The following is a 19,833-nucleotide window of genomic DNA, read 5'->3' as shown; positions in this document are numbered from 1 at the left end:
AGGTTGGTCGATAGGTTTGGATTAGGTGTGGTAGGGTGGTGGTAGGAATTGTATGGAAGATGTATAAGAAAACAGAATATTTACAGAGATAACATTTATGAATACCAAAACAATTTCATTTTAATAAAATAAGTTTCACACAATTAAAGGCAACATTGCAATAGAGCAGACAACTATTTACAAGTCAAAGAAACTGACTCTGAAGGTACATTTTTAAAACATTTAGCATGCTTCTTTAAAAGCATACAAATATAATCTACTTATGACACTCCCTTGGCCTGTGTCACAGTCCTTGCCTCCAGGTAGGAATCGCCCTAGAAAAAAACAATGAAATTAGAGCTTAAAACAATGACATATCATTACATTTTATTCATTTAGCACACTTTTATCCAAAGCGACATATAAACAGTGCATACATCTTATGGCTACACCACCATACAGTAACCACACCTGGCTCAACCCACCAAAACCGAATGCATTACTCTGAGCGAGTTTACCTGTGGAACATCTGCAATACAGGCCCTCCCCCCGTGGGCCCGATCTCTTTGGTACGTTCCTCCCAGCCCCTGGTGGGCTTGCACACTCTGGCGGGGTCACGGCTGACATTCACCACCACCTCAGGAGGTGAAAAACAAAACATTTCAACTCAGCCAACCGCACAATCCTCAGTCATGGTGCGGGTCAAGGGATTAAAGATTGATATTTCCCAGTACCTTCTCCTTCAACTTTGCTAGTCTCTTCTGTCTCTCCTCTTCCTGCTTGTCCTTCAGTTGTTTCTCCTGAAGTTTGCTTTCCATCTTGTGGAGGTCCTGCAAAGAGCAACTAACATCACACTCTGACCCGACCTCCAACCAAGCATAAACACGTAGTGTCACTATACAGTTCTTACTCCCCCCCATCCATCACTTTGGATAAAAACGTCTCTTAAATGAATTCATTATATACCTGAATGAGGACCTGTTACTTTGGACTTGATGAGCTAATAAATACATAATTTGTTGACAAACCCTCTCCTGGAAGCGTCTGATCTCCTGTCCAGCCGTCCGCCTCCTCTCCTCCTCCTCCCCCTGCTCCTCCTCAGCCCTCCTCAGCGCCTGTGCCTCCTCCTCCTCCCTCCTCTCTCGGAGCTGGGCCTCCAGAGCCAGCTTCACCTCCTGCTGCCTCCTTCGCTCCTCCTGCACCCTCCTCCTCTGCTGCACCTCCTCCGCCCGCCTCCGCTCCTCCTCCTGCTCCTGCTGCCTCCTCCTCCGCTCCCTCCAGTCCTCCAGACGCAAGGCAGCCTCCCTCCTCTCCTCCTCGGCCTGGCGCTGCAGGGCCAGGGCCTGGGCGTCCCTCCTGGCAGTGCCCTCCTCCTCACCTTGGACCTGCAGCCTGGCTAGCCTGCTCTGCTGCCTGGCTGACCTCCACCTCTGGATTGCCTGGTGGTGGAGGAACAACAAGTCAGCTAGAAAACCTTTCATCCTTCATTCATCCCAGTTAGAAACGTCCTAGTTCCTAACTCAGAACTTTAGAAACCAGAGGTAAGACAACTCTTTATTTCTGGAAACAGCTAAGAGTTACCAATAAACAAAGACCTTTATATTATCAAATCACCTGGACATTCTGCTTTTTACAAGCATCTAATAAACCCCTCAGTCTGCCCACGGTTGATTTCCGCAAAGGGGTAACTAACAACATGGTATTCACTACAGAGCCTGTATTGGGCCAGGGAGACTGACAGGGCGGTGTCCTGGTGATCACTACCTCCTTCTTCTGGTGTTGGAGGTGCAGCAGCTCCAGGTACCAGTCCTCGTGCTTCTGCAGGTCCTGCAGGGTCCGGCTGGGCAGGTACAGCTGGGCCTCCTTCCTGTAGGCAGGCCTCCCATGGTGTTTGGTCCACACCTGCACGGATATCATAGAGACATTTTCACACTGTCTCCTACTGTTGTCAAGGTTGTTCTTTGTCAGGGATAGGCATATTTCCGGTCATCTTCTCTTGTGTGTTTATCTCATATAGATTACATTTTACATTTAGTCATTTAGCAGACACTCTTATCCAGAGCGACTTACAGTAAGTACAAGGACATTCCCCCACAGGCAAGTAGCGTGCCTTGCCCAAGGACACAACGTCATTTGACACAGCCAGGAATTGAACCGGAAACCTTCTGATTAATAGCCCGATTCCCTAACCGGTCAGCCATCTGACTCTCTTAGATTAGTCTTTGATTAAATTATTAGTTCTGTACATCCTCCCCTCACCTTGAGGAAGCTCTGGTGGTCGTAGGGGTCCCAGCCCCCCTGCATCCCCCCCGTCTGCAGCAGGAACGTCTCCAGGGCCGACACCTCAGGGGGAGGCTCCGCCTCCGTGGCTCTGGCCACGCCCACCTTGGCTGAGGGAGGCGGGGCCAGGACCAGGTGGGCGTCGGCTTTTCCAGCTGTTGACCAGGCATCCATTTTCCTCTCAAAGGCACTGACCTCCAGGGCACAGGTCCTCTCCTCCTTCAACAGCTCCTCGTACCTGAGGGGGAGGAGGAGGAGAGGAAAGAGGAAGGAGGAGGAGAAGAAGGAGGAGGAGAGGAAAGAAAGAGCAAGAGAGGTTTTATAGTTAAATAAACATATTCTGGAATGTGTACTGTGTGAGAATCGGGTTGTAATATCTGTGATATGTGTTACCGATAACGTTGGTCCTCCTTGAAAGTGTTGATTGAATTCTCCACTTCGGTCATTATTTCTTTCAGTTTCTCAATCACTGGAACATGTAATTAAGATATAATAAAGCAGGTAACCTATAAGTAGACGAATGCTGAAAACATCAGTGTTACAGAGTACAACCCTCTAGCCACGACTCAAGTGGACAGACTTACATTCTGGAGTTGGCCTGACGTCAGTTAGCTGCCTCTGAAATCTCTTCACTCCATGATGGATTTTGACCAGCTGTTTCTGCAGACTGACCACTGTTAGGATGAGAGAGAGCTATAACACAACCGCCAGGATGTTGTCAAGGATCGTTTTCAGACAAATCTGAACGCAGACTATTTCTAGACTGACTTTCAGACTGACACTCCTTCCGCAGATCGTTCTCGAACTCCTCCACCCCCTCGTATCCATCTTTCAAGATATTTTTCCTGGGTTGGGCACTCAACCTTCTCTCGTTCTCTATCTTCTCAATCCTGTACTCATGTTAATAAACAACAAAGTCCATACCTGAATTCACAAAACACAACATTGACCTGGCTGACAAAAGTTACAAACAAGAACGGTGTAAGGGGAAAACAGTGATATATACATATATATATATATCTTCTATAAAACAAACCGATGTTGAGAAAATCTTACTGTTTCTTCAGCTTGTGTGCAGTTCGTAGGAATTCCGTCTTCTTTTGCTGAGAAACTTTTTCCTCGTTGTTCTGTGCATTGTGGTGTGCAATGCCATGGAAGTCCCCTTCACCCTGGAAAAAGCGCACACACAAACAAAGGTAGGTATTATTATAAAAGTATAGTATTATAGGCCTAGAGACTACGTTTCTCTTTTTAGACTGTTGTTGTTAGAGCTACAATGTACTGTGGCTAGCAACCCCAAAACAACTAGCCTGCAGGCTAACGATTTCTGCAAGCACTCGCCTGGAGAGAAAGATCTTATCCCCATTGCTTATAGCTTGCGCTCCCAAAAATACAAGGGATGCTAAACATTTTGTTAATAAGATGTCCGTTCGTAAGAAATAACTGTTTAACAATTGATACACACATACCAGCCGTTGTTTGGCAGCAGGTTCTGCAGTTGTCAGGGAGGCCATCTTTACTGCGCACCTGTTGGATGCACTTTCATCACGTCTTGACCGTATGGCCAGCGGTTGGCGCTGTCGCTCTCCACTTGACTCATCTGGAAGAGAACTCCAATGAGAGAGACATTTAGTCATTTAGCAGACGCTCTTATCCAGAGACAGACAGAATATATTCCATCTGTGATTGTGTAGACCACTTTTACGCTTCCAATAAACAATAAACAATGCAATATACTTCTAATTGTGGGCCTCGCTCGACGCTCAATGTAAAACTTTATAGACCCATTCTGGCAACAGATGCGTGTGATTTACTGTTAAATGACGCACAAACGCATCAGCTGCTGCCATAATGAGGTTATTTTTAAGACAACCCTTTAAAATGATGAGCAGCGGCTTCGATTACTTTCAGCAATGACTGAGAGGTAGGCCTACTCCCTTGACAGTGGCTATGAATAGACAGATCCATTATTGAGAGAGGATATTTAGGATGGCCAATCTCAGGGTTGTGGGACGTCGTTGTCTTCGCAACACAAATAGCAACCGATCCCCTAATGGGCGGTGTTATAATTTACTACATTCATCTCTGCCACTATGACGAAAATACCCATTTGATACATGAGATGTAACGGTCTGCCCCCCCCCCCCCCCCCCCCCCCAAAAAAATAAATAAATAATAATAATTAAAAAAAAAAATAAGATATATGATCACTTATGAATGAATGGGTTTAAGTGTCAAGGGTAAGTCTACCTACCCTTGAACTAGAACCTGCAATATGTTTCCATCGACCTTCTGGTGTTTTGTGTTTTTTTGCGGTGTTTCGCAACATGGCCTACAAGCAAAATATATATTATCTATCTACACACACAAAATAACATACACAGACACACTCAGTCAAGACCTAGTAAATTTTCCTGACATCTGAGCATAGCTGCTGCTAACCCATAGGTCAGAGCGTAGGTAACCGGAGCGCGTGTGGGTTTGCACGTGTCTCATGTTTACATCTCCTGGCAGCGCTCGAGCTGCAGGACCCCCTAGGGTCAGCCAGGTTGGGCTGAGGGTGAGTCTGGGACGGGGAAAGTGATCGCTATAAGTGCCTTTCCCTCTGTCCTGGGTCGTAGCACTACCCCTCTCTCTCTCTCTCTCTCTCTCTCTCTCTCTCTCTCTCTCTCTCTATCTCTTTCTCTCTCAGACCTCCTCTCTCTTGCAGAAGTGTCTAAGGTTAGAGGGTGACCCCACATGCCCTCTTCCAGAACATACCCGGCCTTGCACAATGGAATCATCTGTACGCCTACTCGTTTATTATTATGATTATATATTATTATATTTTTTTCTGTAATATTATTATTATTATTATTATTTTTTTTTTTTTTATATTTAGATTGGTTTGATATTTTTTGGGCCCTATTTTGGTGACATCCAAACTGAACCTGTTGTGTACTGTGTCGATGGCATATATTTCTGTGGATTCCGGCATAGTTTACTGAATCACACAGCAAGTGTAAGTGTATGCACTAAGTACCCTATTTGTATTTTGTTATTTATAGTCTGTACATTATATCCATTTTATACTTAATATTTAGTTTATTTTACATACCTTTCCCCTTAGTATTAGTTAGTATTTGTTGATTAGACTCTGCACCTTGTATAGTATATATATATATTTATTTATTTAAGATTTACTCCTATATGTTGAATGTATGCACCTTCCTGACAAAGTAAATTGTTTGTCTGTGCAAACTTTCATGGTGATTAAAACCCTTTCTGATTGTGATCCTGATAAACACACACCGTGTCATGACCTAAACAAAACATGTACACTCCAGGCTTTTGGCAGTTACTTCACAAACACCTCTTACCAATATAACACAAACACAAATCTTTCAGAAATTCTAGCACTTGGAACTCTTGTGAAGCATTATTTACATCTATATAGTGTATGTAAGTTTTAGAAAAGTCACCACAGTAAATGGTCGTTAGGATTGAAGTAGGCCCGTGGTCAAGGTTATGTTTGGCGTATGGATATGGGACACTTAGCAAATAACTGTGCTCAATATAGACAGAGGACACTGTAGGGAACTAGATTTGATGATGGAGGATACATTCCTGTCACAAGTATTTGTCACATTAAACTCACCAAAGCTATTCATACACCATAAGCAGAGCAAGCGCAGTTACCCTCCACATCAGTGTCCATATTATATTATTAGGGGGGGTCCTTGATCGTGTCATATGGGTCTTGTTTAAGCAGTTGAAAACATGAAGCAATAACAGCTATTTTGAAATGACGCATGCTATTTTTCTGAGAAGGGTATTTGTGTACTAGAATACTTCACAAACATGCGTCAGCCATGTTGACCAGAACCCCTATACACTTATCCTGTGCATGACACTGAGTGTCTGTGTGAGAGTGTGTTTGTGTGTGTGTGTGTGTGTGTGTGTGTGTGTGTGTGGGTGTGGGTGTGTGTGTGTGAGAAAGAGAGTGTGTGTGTGTGCCGGGATAGTGATAGGGTTACATACCTGTGTGAGCAGTGAAATGAGTCCATAGGGGGCATGCCAAGTGCCAGTCAGGTTGTTGTCACTTGGCTCAGCTGACCGGGTGGGTGGGGGGGGGGAGGGAGGTAGATATGGGGGTCGAGTGACATGTGGACCAGTTCGCACTATGACCTGCCCTTAACTACTGTGGTCTGTGACCAACGAGGACGTAAACACCAGGGCATCGTCGTCATTCCAGCGGGACTCTCCTCGATGCTTTGCTCATTTGAAGTCGTTTCTCTTCTCAGTAATAACGTATCCTTTTAGAAAACGCTTTTTTCTCCAGGCCGACATACAGTGCAAGAGGAGATCTGGACCTGCTGCCTCTTGATCTGCAGTGAAGTGCTCTAACCACTGAGCTTCCCTCAGGCAGGAAGGCAGGCAGGCAGGCAGGAAGGCCCAGGGACTCTTTAGGGCACATTGCTCATGGTGACTGCACTGTTCCTCACTTTAAACCCCACTCACGATTATGTAAATAAAACCTTTCCACATTACTTGGTTACCTGCCTAACCTGCAGGGGGAACCTGCAGGGGGAACCTGCAGGCGGAACCTGTGGTGGCTCCGATCGTCTGGTCTCATGTTGTCCCCAATGCAACGGCAGGACTTTCTAGGCTCAGTACTGTGAAGGGGGTGTGGCTGTTGAACCTGTTGCATATCTGAGATATGCAACAGGTGAACCACACACTGAACAGAGTGAGGTTAGGTGCTGTCTAAAACAGAGCAAGAGAGTGTGAGGTGGGTTAGAGGGACAGCTCATTTGAGAGAGGGAGAGAGGGAGAAAGAAGGAAAGAGGGCGAAAGAGAGAGTTGAGGAGCGGGCTGTTATGAGGTAGTAGAGTATCAGCAGTGAAGTCTAATCAAGAGTAATGGACACCGTCTGGGCAGCTCCTGGACTGGACAGGAGCTGCTGGCTGGGTGACGTGATGTGACACCAAAGCTTCTCTCCTCTCGTGTCAAGCACTGCTTGTCTATCTACACACCTATCTGTCTACCTGTCTGCCTGTTTGCCTGTCTACCTGTCTGCCTGTCAGCCCAGTGGGAGAGTACCAGAACTCGTAAACAGAGTGTACCCGATGACTGTACAACGCACTCCACTCCCTTCACGATGTGGACTGTGAATGAGTCACGCAGTCATGAAATGTAACAACGAAGGCTGAAGACGTGGATCACGTAGAAGCTTCTAATCAGGACAGCGTGAGTAACCCTAACTGCACAAACAGACCTTTTAAAACAGACTGTCATCATTACTAACCTCTCTCAATCAGCAAGGATGTGGAGATGGTTTATAGAATGGCACTGTGGAACAAACACAATAACACACACACCTCCCCCTGTATTATTATTCCTCCTCCTCCTCCTCTCCTCCCCCTCCCCCTCCCCCTCCCCCTCCCCCTCCCCCTCCCCCTCCCCCTCCCCCTCCCCCTCCCCCTGGTGGCATGCGTACAGGCCCAGGCAGGGGGCCGTGAGGATGGCAGCAGCCCCTAATGTAGGACACGTTTCCAAAGGGGCATAATTCCTAGTTATTTTAGGAACTGTAAGAAGTAGGCTGAGCGTCCAATGACAATAGAGCTGGAGATCATGGGATGGCACAGATAGTCGAACCTGACAACGGAACGTGGGAATTATTAATTGCGAGATGTCTGATACGTCTGTGTGTGTGTGTGTGTGGAGACTCTAAACAAACACAGCACACACTACGGGAATGCGCTCACCTGACTGTACACACACACACACACTGTTTCCTGTGATGTGACAGGTGAAGCCAGTAGGCTGGAAACTGTCTTCCTCCCGTGAGACACCGAGCACACAGGTCTCAGCTCGCCCGGCCACCAGGAGAGAGGAGCACCTGGTTTACACACACACACGCACACGAGGGGAGAGAGGAGCACCTGGTTTATACACACACACACACACACAGGGCAGGTGGTAGACATTCCTCACAGTAGAGCTAGCCAGTCCACCTGGTGTAGTGTGTGTATTCCTCACACTTCAGAGCTACCCAGTGCACCTGGTCAAAGGGCTCAGAACATCGTGTGTGTGTGTGTATGCAAATGTAAGAAAGAGAGTATGCATGTGTTCCTCAAGGTAGCGAGACAGCCAGCAAGCCCACCAGCCCAAACCCTCACCACAGATGTGCTTAGCGTTTAAATCGGGGGAAACAGTTGACTGAAACTTAGAACAGATTAACATCCACTATGAGGTAGGGACACACACACACACCCAGCTGGCTCATGACTACAGATAAGATAATCCACCTCTTTGACCTCGTCAAAGGTGGGGCTTGCTCTCCCTGTCAAACTGTTGTCCCTCACAGTTACTATTATCAAGATAAGAAAAGGTTAGTAAGACACCCACCCTCCAGGGGTCAAAGTTAGCATTGAGTTCGGCTCTTCCGGGTGTAGGCAGGTCTGCTGGTTAGCTCTCCTGGGGCGAGGGAGTCTCCTCCCTCCTGCAGGAGAACATTCCTCTGTGATTCATCACCGCTGGAACATCCAGCCACAGTGCCACATTCTGAACACGGTGCAGAGAAACCAGAAGCCCAGCTTTCCGGAAAAACAATATACGATCGTTTCCTCTCCTCACGCGCTTTCTCTGTCTCTCCCCCCTCTCTCTCCCTGTCTCCCCCTCTCTCTCCCTGTCTCCCCCCGTCTCTCTGTCTCCCTCTCTCTCCCTCTGTCTCTCCCCCCCTCTCTCTCCCTGTCTCCCCCTCTCTCTCTCCCTGTCTCCCCCTCTCTCTCTCCCTCTGTCTCCCCCTCTTTCTCTCAGGCTACTGGAAGCATCTCAGCAACAGCATCTCTCCCTTCTTCTGGGTCATTTCTGATCTGACTCGACTGAGCAGACGGAAGGCTGTGCTCCAACACACAGCAGAGCCCAGCTCTGACTCGACTGAGCAGAGTGAAGGCTGAGCTCCAACACACAGCTGAGCCCAGCTCTGACTCGACTGATCAGGGATTTCTCAAAAGAAGGAAAGACATCGTCCCACACACAGGAGCCTGGCTAGCTGCTTGGCTGCCGGAAGAGAGGAAGGAAGGAAGGACAGAGGCGAGGAGAGCACGAGTGCAACAATGGGTTTTTATTGTCAAATCGGTTCTTTAAGACATGAACTTGATTTATGTTGCCATTATGTTGGTATGAAGTCTTACCATTCTGGTGGAATAAAGTGCAGAATTAAAGCATGTACCCCCCCATGGGCTAGGTCTGTACAGTTGTGTTGTTCTCTATCCGTCTTTACAGGAGAAAGTTGTTCCTAAAAGTATGGAAAAAAAAGCCCTTTTCTGTTTTCTTTTCTTTTTTTACTAAAGCTAATGTGCAAAGTCATTTTCACCAAGCTAAGCTTCTCCCACAAGAGAGAGCATCTTTCCTGTCCTCTTTCCTGTCCTCCTACAGGATAGGTGTTGACGTTGTGATGGGGGCCTCTTAACGTGGGTCAGGGTGTTTACACCATGATTGATATGATGTGCACAGCTCAGATGGAGTCAAAGGATGGATAGTCAAAATGTAAAATACTAAAAAGGTGTATGCCCCATGCGTGGCTGTGTCTGAACCCCAAACCGACCTTCGTCTTTGTTTAAGAGCTCGCAGACGGCGACAACCAGGGTCAAAGGTCATCGTCGACAGGAAGTATGAGGGTCTCACCCGCACCTACGCCCCTCCACACACACACACCTCTGGCAACTACCCCCCCACCCCAACCCCCCCCCACAAAACAGATCATCCAGCAATTGTTGCTCCCCCTCTTAGCGTAACCGTGGGAACATGAAGGAACAGGCAGTCACCACAAAAAAAAATTAAAAAAACTAAAACGAACAAAAGAAGTAAAAAGCAAGTTGTTGCACAGACAAGTGCAGACACTGAACAGTCTGGTATCATGGAGCCTATACATAGGAGAAATAAAGCACTTATGGTATTTGCAAACGATCACCCTTCTCAGAAAGCTTGCTAACGCTTGGGCCCCTCCCATCTCAGCGGGTCCCAGGTCTGGGACAAACTACCCGCAGAGCTGAAAGCAGGAAGAAGTCATAGCGACAGACAGTCCATACCTTTATGTAATTATTGGCAAAATAGTGATGGTTTAAGTCCTGGTATATTCCTCCACATTGCATAAAGAGAGAAACATACAGAGGGGCAGGCATGGAGAAAAATCTCTCAATGACATCTTGGATTAATAAATAGTATGGAATATGAAGAAATCAAGTCTAAAGCAAGTAAAGAAAATAAAAAAAACTTTAAAATTAAAGGGGAGTTGTGGGGGGGGGGGGGGGGGGAAATGGGGGAATCTAGCTTAAAACATTGTGCCGACATTACAGAACGTCCCCCCCGGACCCCCCACAACCTCAGGAGACTCAGTGTAACCACTGTCTTTGAAGGGGAGGGGGGGGTCACATACAAACATCCACTTCCAGGTGAATCAAACTGGGAGTTCAACTGCAGGTGGAGGAGGGAGGGGAGAGGGGAGAGGAGGCTTCAAGGAGGAGGAGGAGCAGTTCAGCCCCCTCCTCCTCTCCCCAGGAGGTCTCTCCAGGGTCCTATCTGTGCAGCAGGACGAAGGCCTCCAGCTTCTCGGGGATGCTGCCCTGGTACGGCAGGCCGTGCGTGACGATGGCACGGGCAGCCAGACACTGCAGGGTGGTGTGGTTGATGGGCTGGATCAGGTTCTTGGCCATCTCCTTCTCGTCCAGCAGGTCACAGGCCGTCTGCCGGAAGGCGTTGGTGCTGTCGAAGTGCGTGCCGCTCGCGATCAGCAGGTTCATGATGTCGGGCTGGTTGTTGGACGCCGCCACGTGCAGCGCGCTGTTGTGGTCTTCGTCGCGGGCGTTGACGTCGGCGCCGCACTCCAGCAGGACGGATGTGACCTGCAGGGAGGGGAACTTGCAGACTGGGTAGCGGCCTACGCAGGTGGTGTTGCGGTCCACAGCCAGGTGGAGCGGGCTGTAGCCACTCTTACCACATGGCTGCAGCTTCAGGAACCTGGGACACACACACACCACACACGTCAGCTCTGCAAAACCTCCAGGGATAAAACACAGACCAGCTGAACAGAACCAATCACAGACTAAGCAAGGAGAAGGAAACGGAGATTGGCAAAGGATTCAAAATTTTTGTTTCGTTTTGGCGGAGAAGGACGCTTTGATATTTACACTCAGGACTGAAAAACACACTAAAACTAGCACCAGTAGATGTTTCACAGCCCAGATTTCATTTCAGTGTCACTCCAGGTGTCCAGCAGAGCCTAACCCTAAGCGAGGCAGCGGTGCACCCAGGTTCACCTCACCTGTAGATAGTCTCCTTCTTGAAGTGGTCCTGTTTCAGGGAGCAGGGCACCTTCTCCAGCAGACACACCAGGTGCAGGATGATGGCCAGGGCCTTGCTGAGCTGAGCCGGGTCCGGACCAGGCTGGCTCTGCCCCACTGCCCTCTCAATCTCCAGCACGCTCTTCCTCAGGATGCCCATGAGGTCGTCGAACGACACCGAGGTTCCCAGGAGGCCCTTTGCTCGGTCCTGCAGCATGAAGGAGAAGAGCTCGGCGAAGGACAGCAGACTGGAGGCCGTCATGGGGCTGAGAGGGTCCAGGTTGCTCTGCTGCATGTCCAGGGCATACTTCCACAGGTTGATGCAGCGCTCAAAGTTCCCCGAGTCGGCGTACACGGCACCCCGGTAGCGGATGTAGTAGGAGGTGTCGGGGTGGGAGGGGCCTAGGATGCGCTCGCGGATCAGGAGGGCCTGCATGCGCATCTCGTCCGGGTCAGAGATCAGACTGTCCAGCTCCTCCACGCTCGTCACCTCCCGGGCGTAGTCGTACGCCATGATCAGCTGCTTAGGCTCCGCCTTGTACTGGATGTTGTTGCTAGGAGACAGGAAATAAGCAGCAGCGTTCGTCATTTATTATTTTCTTGATTTAGGAGGCACTTTCATCCAACTAGGGCAGGGGTGGCCAATCCTGGTCCTCGAGGGCCACTGTCCTGCATGTTTTAGATGGTTTCCCTGCTCCAGCACACCTGATTCAAATGATTCGTCATTACCCCGGCTTCCACAGAGCTTGATAACGACCCATTCATTTGAAACAGGTGTGCTGGAGCAGGGAAACATCTAAAACATGCAGGACAGTGGCCCTCGAGGACCAGGATGGGCCACCCCTGAACTAAGGGGAGACCCAGCCCTCTCCCTCCTCTTACCTGTCGCTGTATCTCAGGTCCATGGCCCTCCTCCAGTACTTGAGCGCTCCCAGCAGGTCTCTCTTCTTGTCCACGAAGGTGGCCCCCAGCAGCTCCAGGGCGTTGATCCTCTCCGGCCGGCCGGTCTGCTGGAGCTGTGTCAGGTAGTCCACTATGTTGGTGTGTCCCGTCACGCTGGCCGACAGCAGCGGGGTCATGCCGTAGCCGTCGTGCTCCATGGAGGCACCGTACTTCAGCAGCGTCTTCATGATCTCCAGGCTGCCCGACTCGGCGCAGTCGTGGAGCGCCGTGTTGCCTAGGGGACGGGGTGATCGGCACATCCAAACAATCAAGTGGTGACCAAAGCACTGCAGACAATCTATATATTTGTATTTTATTTTAATGAAACAGTTCTGTTTCCACTTTCCAGGCCACAAATTAAGCCTATCGGAAACAACCTGGATTGAGACAGAAGACTGAAATAAACATTTGTGTCGAGAGGGCAAAGTTGCATTTCTCAAGGTTGAGGCGTCATCACAACCTAGGATCAATACATAACACTCAAGTCAGGTCCCAACCCAGATGCTATTGATCCTAGGATAACACTGGGATTTGTCTGTACTGGAAGTGGAAGGAGACTATCCCTTGATGTCAAAGTGCCAGGACACTAAACAGTCAAGCACCCAGGACAGATTAAAGACAACTCTACAGGCTGTCCATGGAGAGGGTGTCTTAGTCCTAGGGTTAATCCATGTCTGGGGACTACCTAGCCAAAAGAGCCAATGACAACATCAAACCTAAAACAACGATGGCCGTTGTAAAACTAAAAGACTCTCCTTCATTTCCCTCAGGTCTCTCCGGGGCTCTAGGTGGTAAATGCCTTGACCATGCTTGACTAAACCCTAACCTTCTCCCTCCGTCTCTGGGGCGGTGCATGTTGTAGCTGAGTGATGTAAGCTATGTGCCAGTCAGAAGCCTTGCCAAGAAGGTGCAAATCTCTCCGAGCAGAACAGGGCCTCAGAGAGAGATGTCTGTCGCAAGGCTCAAATTTAGAACAGGCCGGGGTGGGCTCACTTCCCCTAATTGGTTTAGCTACAAACAAATTAATCCAGCTTGGTAGGTTAACTTGTCTGACAGTCCAAATTTACACATCTAGATAAGGCCGTCAATGACAGCCTGTTGCCATTGGAGGTGGAAACAGCACAATAAACATACACAATGTTATTAGAACTACACACATGCATTAAATACGTTTTTTATCATCTTATCTTCAGAGACACAGACAAGCATCTGTATAGAGGAACAGCACTTGTTTAATGTAGTGTATCTACTGCTTGTTTTCCTGCTTACCTTTTACGCTTTTCCTGTTTACATCGGCGCCTTTCTCAAGCAGATACTGGGCTATTTCTTTATGTCCTTTGTAACAGGAGATCATAAGGCAAGTGTGACCGTGCCTGTTGGCTACCTCCAAGTCAGCCTTATGTTCCACCAGATACTTCACAATGTCCAGGTGCCCATCGAAGCAGGCAGCTCGCAGTGGGGTAGAGTTAGTGAGGGTGGTATTGTTCACGGAGGCACCGTGGCCCAGTAACGACTGTACCACTTTCAGGTGTCCAGCTGCCGAGGCGGCCCAAAGCGGTGGGGCACCTTCAATGGTTTCCCCGTCAAAGTTTACAGACCCGCCGACCTCCACCGGCGCACAGCAACACTCCAAGAGATACTCTACCAAGTCCAGGTGTCCATACCTGGACGCCATGAGTAAAGGTGTCGCACCGTTGGTTTTGTCTGATATTATCGACACGATCTCCTGTAGTGTTTTGTGCTCTAGTAGTTTCTGAAGCAACCGCAGCTTGCCATCCCTTGCTGCGTTGAACGTCGCCGTTTTTAGATCCATTGGAACAAATGTCTTCTCACACTGGAGGAAACAGACTTAACCAATAAAAAAGGCAGTATCATGCATTACTATGAGAACGCTTAGACTACCGAGTTAAATCAAACAATTGACTTCTAGCAGCGAGAGTTAAGTCTGAAGAGCGGAAGTCTTTGTTTAGCTATGGGAGTCCCTAGTGTTAGCCACCTAACTAGCTAGCGGGCTGTTACTCAGCACTAGCTTGGCCAGCTAGCTGTGCTGTATTATTAAAAACCGAGCAAGCCACTCCCGTTGTCTTCTAGGTAAACTGTATCCTCATACGATAGATTTGCCTATGCTTACTGGTGTTAGTTGTAATTTTAACCCAGCATATGACAGACTAGTCCAGACAGATGTCAAATGACTTGGCTAATTAGCTGCAATGCTATCATTAATTGACTAAACAGCGATGCAAGCAAGTAGTAATTCTGGCTAGTATCGAAACGCCACCAGGTTAACGTCAGCGCAAGTCTTGCTCAAGATTAGTCCACCACCGCTCGTCATTTTAACATACCCATGCGACGTCGACGCTATATCCGACAGAAAGGAATAGGATGTGGAGTCAGGAAACCAACATCCACCCCCGCTTGATGGCCAGCGAGCTATGTTAGCTTTCTATCCTATAAGGCCAACTAGCTACGCGTTTTTCCAGAAGATGACAGCTGTTATGTCTCCAAAGATTCTGTTGTTCCACGGCTCTGTGACATCAGGAGGAACCGAATTTCTTTGATCTCTTCCTGTAAAAATCTACCCGAGTAAAATCACAGTAGCAAAAACATCACAGGACAATCGTGTCGCGTAGCGAGCCAGCTAGCTCGACTGTAATGTTGAGAGAGGGGGGGGGGGGGGGGGCAGATGATTAGGGTAGATTGTCCTCCCACCACACCGTTCAGATCACGACTCGCTTCTGTCTAATCAAAAACAATGCAGACCTTTTTTTTTGCAACTTTTCCTGGAATTGACGTGGACTTCATCCAATCAGAGGGCTGATGGTTGGTTACGTAATCTAATGAAGATCTCTCGGTTAAAGTGAAATATACCTTCTTCATTTCGAATCTATATAAAATAATTTAAGATATTCTAACTGTGGTTGACATGATTACATAGGCTGCACATTGTATTGTGCTGGAATTAGACATGAATGATATAGGAAAACAAAAAATTGCTACACACACAGATATGTACGTATTAACTGTATGGTGTTCCATTTTTACTGAAACATATCGTTCTCTAGTGGCCAATAGACCAAAACACAGACGGAACAATAACACGAACAGGTTCTCAAAGTACAAAATAGATTCGGGACCTCGCACTTAGAAGTTCTTTAATTTCCTTCATGACTTTTTTTTATACAAAGTCTTTGTTAAAATACGAGGTTACATGGACTGTCCGACGTATTTTTCTATCACAGCCACTAATCATAAAACATATTTTAAAAATAATTTGAAACGTGTTTTGTCATGATTAGTTTAGTGAAGATTAATCAGACAAGAACGACCACACAATAGGTTTACCAGAAAATGTTTATTCAGCAACTGTATGCAAACAAGGAAATTACCCTTAGATGTGCCCACAAGCTGATAATGATCATGAACAGTATACAAACCAAAGCCTGACCACACCATTGAGAAAATGCCTAATAAAGAAATTAAATTATGTGCTTAAACAAGAGCTTTCTTCCACCTCTTTAAACCAAATACATAATGGGAATAAATCACACTAAAGAGATGGAACATATAAACTACACTGGGGATTAATTTCATTTCACTTCAGTTAATCATGAGAATGTCTTTCTAAAGATGAACAGTTTGAATCCAACAAGAAAGTTAAGATTTAACCAAAGGGTATAAAACCACAGTCACCATATCACCAAATCATAATCACACTTCATCCATATTAGGCCTGTTGTTGTAGCCACAAAACCAGTAAAAGGGAAATATTACAACCCTAAACAAATCATGTGTATCCTGTCCACATAAAAAAAAATCCCCTATAAACTTTTATTGGAATTATGAATCCAGTGTCTGATTTCAGTTCTGCAATCTCAATGAATAAGGTGAGGAGTGACCAGTATGTTCATACATTCAGGTAAACAGTGTCATAAAAAACAATGCAGTATCCAACCCACATAATAAATAAATTGCTAAATTTTCAACATCGACTGATATAATGATCAGATTATCCACAGGGAGGGTGGGCCATGTTAAAAGTAAATTCATAGCACCGCCATGGTCTGTATTAGCCAACGTCTCAAATATGTCTGAAAGTTGCAGACTGATTCAATGTTTTAGATCGTTATGGATGAAAAACTAATCAACGGGGATGACAGGACCAGCAACTGAACGTTGAGACTTGGGAGTATACGAGACCTTATCTTAAAAACTCAAAATATCTGCATATGAAAGCTAAATCTGACTAGACAAAACAAAGCAACACTTCTGCCATAAATCACTGTTTGTGGGAGTTGGATCAGCAGTTCCTTGTGTGAGAGACAGATACCAAATCCCAATTCTTTACCTCCCATTCTTGCTTCGCACAGGGAAATCAGTAATGAAACATGAAAACACTAACTCCATTTAACCTTACACCCATTAGACCATACCTTGCAGAGGGGCAAATAGTGCTTCCAGATAGTGCAAACATTATGGTGATAATTCTCAGTTCTACTTTTAATTGCTCCAAAACTCTTTTCCTCCTCCCATCCTTGTAGAACCACTCAGGATTTCACAGGACTGGTAACAGCTGGAGGAACACAGGTTTTCACCTGTCCAATCAGAGAGCACAGACTTTCACCTGTCCAATCAGAGAGCACAGACTTTCACCTGTCCAATCAGAGGAGCGGAAAAGAACACCATTACATATTCAAACAGAGGCCGTAGAGAATTGGGATCCGGGCGTGATGAGATGGGAGAAGTGACGGGGGGGGTGTGCAGAGTCCCGCTTGTTAGGATCCGACACGCGTGGTTGTGGTCTTCTTGTTGGAGAAGAAGCTTCTAAGCAGGACCACCTGACTGATGCTGACCACCAGGAGGATGAAGGCCTCTCCGATGGACCAGAAGGCCACACGGGTGTTGAGGTCTTCGGCCCGGCTGCGGCCCTGAGCCTCTCTCAACCGGAAGTGTGTCTGGTAGTCGATCACAGACTTCAGAGCTTCGTGGATGGATACGCAGGCTGACTCCAACTGAGACAGAGAGAGGGGGGCGGAGAGAGACAGAGAGGGGGGGGGGGGAGACAGAGAGGGGGGGGGAGAGAGACAGAGAGAGAGGGGGGGGAGACAGAGAGGGGGGGGGGGAGAAAGACAGAGAGAGAGGGGGGGAGACAGAGAGAGGGGGGCAGAGAGAGACAGAGAGGGGGGGTGGGGGGAGAGACAGAGAGAGGGGGGGGGGGAGAGACAGAGAGAGAGGGGGGGGGGGAGAGACAAAGAGGGGGGGAGAGAGACAGAGAGAGGGGGGGGGGAGACAGAGAGATGGGGGGGGAGACAGAGAGGGGTAACGGTTACAGTACTGTGGATTAAAATGATATTACAACCATGCAGGACAGTCAGTGTTGGTTAAATTGAATATATGCCTGTCGGCAGAACATCAATGGCTATCTAAGGTTATGGAAGCAGACCACTGTTGTATTAATTCACCAGTGCGTACACAAATGGACCATGTGAAGGTGTAGGTGCTGACCAGACCAACCTGAGTGAGGGCGGAGACCCTGTTCTCGGGGAACAGCGGGGGGTCCTCTCCGACCTGGAAGTCAAAGTAGACCGTCTTGTGAGTGAAGGTGGAGAACTCGTTGCTGAAGCAGAACTTGTAGGTTCCGTTCTTCGCCGCAGTGAACGTGAAACTGTCGTATTGTTTCTTCATCTCCTTGTAGAGAACTGTGCCTTCTGGGTCTTCCAGGCGACAGTCCACATCGTAATGTCCACCAGTTACCACCTAACGGACACACACAGTTAGATACTTTACAGTGTAATTGTTTTTGGCTTTTTCTTTGATTTTTTCATTTATTCTCCGTTTCAATTTTCCAGTGATTTTTGGAACACAATGACATTAAATAGGAGATACACATGTATAGTCTGTCTAAGTTCTTTTCCACTGTCTACGACACGTAGAGTAAACGGGTTATTAATCACTAATAATCGTACTTGGAATTCAAGGGTACACTTCGTGCCAATGGTAATGTCTTCATAGAAACACTGTTTGGCGTTGTCTGGAAGCTCGAACGTCAGTTCGGACCCAATCGCCCATCCGCATAAGAGGTGGGCCAAGAGCACCTGTACGAACACCCACATAGCACCGTGATGGCCGAACATTTTGGCTTGAGACGAGATGTTAAATCTGATGACGTTTAGGACCTGCACAGAAAAACATAAAACGTAATACGGAATTAGATATTAATCGACAACATACACAGGCTTACTAAATTGCCCACTTGCAAAACCGGACATACTAGTAACAGCTAGCTAGTTAACACAGTTACCTCGACGGCTAGTAGCTACATTTGAAATCTGTCGGTTAACTAGCGATAAACTGAGTAGCCAAATTTCGCTGGTTCCACAATGGACAAATACCGTATATGTCTGCGGATATCATCGTACAATATAATAAAACTAAACTGTTTTAATGATTTAATTCAATATTGTGGTTTAGCTAGCTCAACATTACTCACCTAAAATCCCTCACCAGGATGCAAGCGGCTGCTAAGAAACGTAACACCAGCGTGTAAGGCAATTGGCTGAGATCTGGGAGAATCCGCCTCTTACCCTTGTCTATTGGTCCAGTTGAAAGAGGAAGTCCAATGTTACTTTGTATCAAAATAAGAGTATGCGCCTCACACGTAGACACACTACAATAAGCAACGTCACAAAAATAACACAAATAAAAGTCAAGATAAGCCATCTTCCATCCAGACTGCTCTGCCACTTTCACTGCATTAGTATTAATCTTTATCATAATGTATAATCATTATTAATATAATAATAATAACACAAATGTAAAATGCATGTCTGCACTGTTGGCTCATCATGATGAATGTGCTCGTGTCGACAGAATAAGAAGTCAGCTGGTATGTAATAGAACACACACACACACAGTCTCTCTCTCTCTCTCTCTCTCTCTCTCTCTCTCTCTCTCTCTCTCTCTCTCTCTCTCTCTCTCTCTCTCTCTCTCTCTCTCTCTCTCTCTCTCTCTCTCTCTCTCTCTCTCTCTCTCTCTCTCTCTCTCTCTCTCTCTCTCCCGTGGCCTCTAGAGGGAGGTGATAGACCAGGGATTTGGGCCCATGCGTCAGGACCATCCATCAGGAGGAGCTAGTGAGCATCTGAATGCCACGTCCATGGGTGCATCGATTTAATGATTATGCAGTCATGGAAAAATTCCAAAGAGGTTGCAAAATTCAGTGTACCATGGAGAGGTGGTTATAGCAGAAACTGTACTGTACTTATTTTTTTCGGTGGTATGCCAACCAACAATATGCTCTTTTACATTCAAA

At 47.1% G+C, this 19,833-nt stretch overlaps 3 protein-coding genes across 5 annotated transcripts; all 3 read right to left on the bottom strand.

Annotated features, from left to right (window-relative positions):
• Positions 1-122: 122 nt before the first annotated feature.
• On the bottom strand, positions 123-4,091 carry LOC124486651 (coiled-coil domain-containing protein 112). Its single transcript, XM_047048391.1, has 11 exons — positions 3,729-4,091; positions 3,316-3,428; positions 3,028-3,149; positions 2,844-2,933; positions 2,653-2,728; positions 2,239-2,497; positions 1,744-1,881; positions 1,008-1,418; positions 714-809; positions 498-616; positions 123-314 (listed from the first exon to the last, which is right to left on the bottom strand). The coding sequence occupies exons 1-11, from the start codon at positions 3,894-3,896 to the stop codon at positions 284-286; spliced, it is 1,623 nt and encodes a 540-aa protein (XP_046904347.1). The 5' UTR covers positions 3,897-4,091; the 3' UTR covers positions 123-283.
• A 5,256-nt stretch (positions 4,092-9,347) lies between these two features.
• LOC124486729 (protein fem-1 homolog C-like) lies at positions 9,348-15,262 on the bottom strand. Of its 2 annotated transcripts, none has more exons than XM_047048504.1 (5): positions 14,870-15,262; positions 13,797-14,375; positions 12,468-12,762; positions 11,567-12,139; positions 9,348-11,262 (listed from the first exon to the last, which is right to left on the bottom strand). In XM_047048504.1, the coding sequence occupies exons 1-5, from the start codon at positions 14,871-14,873 to the stop codon at positions 10,821-10,823; spliced, it is 1,893 nt and encodes a 630-aa protein (XP_046904460.1). In that variant the 5' UTR covers positions 14,874-15,262; the 3' UTR covers positions 9,348-10,820. The 2 variants fall into 2 exon arrangements, with proteins under 2 accessions (XP_046904460.1, XP_046904461.1); XM_047048505.1 differs by having other exon boundaries at positions 13,797-14,361; positions 14,870-15,212.
• Positions 15,263-15,860: 598 nt separating this feature from the next.
• Positions 15,861-19,121, bottom strand: tmed7 (transmembrane p24 trafficking protein 7). Of its 2 annotated transcripts, none has more exons than XM_047048632.1 (4): positions 19,015-19,121; positions 18,491-18,700; positions 18,039-18,281; positions 15,861-17,536 (listed from the first exon to the last, which is right to left on the bottom strand). In XM_047048632.1, exons 2-4 carry the CDS (start codon positions 18,656-18,658, stop codon positions 17,300-17,302), a joined length of 648 nt encoding a protein of 215 aa, XP_046904588.1. In that variant the 5' UTR covers positions 18,659-18,700; positions 19,015-19,121; the 3' UTR covers positions 15,861-17,299. The 2 variants fall into 2 exon arrangements, with proteins under 2 accessions (XP_046904588.1, XP_046904589.1); XM_047048633.1 differs by lacking the exon at positions 19,015-19,121 and adding an exon at positions 18,826-18,850.
• Between the last annotated feature and the right edge of the window lie 712 nt (positions 19,122-19,833).

Source organism: Hypomesus transpacificus, chromosome 24 (genome assembly GCF_021917145.1).
Source record: "Hypomesus transpacificus isolate Combined female chromosome 24, fHypTra1, whole genome shotgun sequence".
NCBI classification, from domain to species: Eukaryota; Metazoa; Chordata; class Actinopteri; order Osmeriformes; family Osmeridae; genus Hypomesus; species Hypomesus transpacificus.
Note: the sequence above shows the minus strand (reverse complement) of the source record. Positions and strands in the feature narration are given on the sequence as shown.

What these genes read in the sequence shown, in the direction of transcription:
- LOC124486651 (XM_047048391.1), bottom strand. Translation starts at nt 3,896, where the DNA reads ATGACTAAATGTCTCTCTCATTGGAGTTCTCTTCCAGATGAGTCAAGT. An exon ending in TCCAACACCAGAAGAAGGAG is followed by an intron (nt 1,419 to 1,743) that starts GTAGTGATCACC and finishes CTCCACCACCAG; the next exon opens with GCAATCCAGAGGTGGAGGTC. An exon ending in TCAGACGCTTCCAGGAGAGG is followed by an intron (nt 810 to 1,007) that starts GTTTGTCAACAA and finishes TGCTCTTTGCAG; the next exon opens with GACCTCCACAAGATGGAAAG.
- tmed7 (XM_047048632.1), bottom strand. Translation starts at nt 18,658, where the DNA reads ATGTTCGGCCATCACGGTGCTATGTGGGTGTTCGTACAGGTGCTCTTG. An exon ending in AGTGTACCCTTGAATTCCAA is followed by an intron (nt 18,282 to 18,490) that starts GTACGATTATTA and finishes TGTGTCCGTTAG; the next exon opens with GTGGTAACTGGTGGACATTA. An exon ending in GGGTCTCCGCCCTCACTCAG is followed by an intron (nt 17,537 to 18,038) that starts GTTGGTCTGGTC and finishes TCTCTGTCTCAG; the next exon opens with TTGGAGTCAGCCTGCGTATC.
- LOC124486729 (XM_047048504.1), bottom strand. An exon ending in AAACAGGAAAAGCGTAAAAG is followed by an intron (nt 12,763 to 13,796) that starts GTAAGCAGGAAA and finishes CCCGTCCCCTAG; the next exon opens with GCAACACGGCGCTCCACGAC. An exon ending in GACCTGAGATACAGCGACAG is followed by an intron (nt 12,140 to 12,467) that starts GTAAGAGGAGGG and finishes CCTGTCTCCTAG; the next exon opens with CAACAACATCCAGTACAAGG.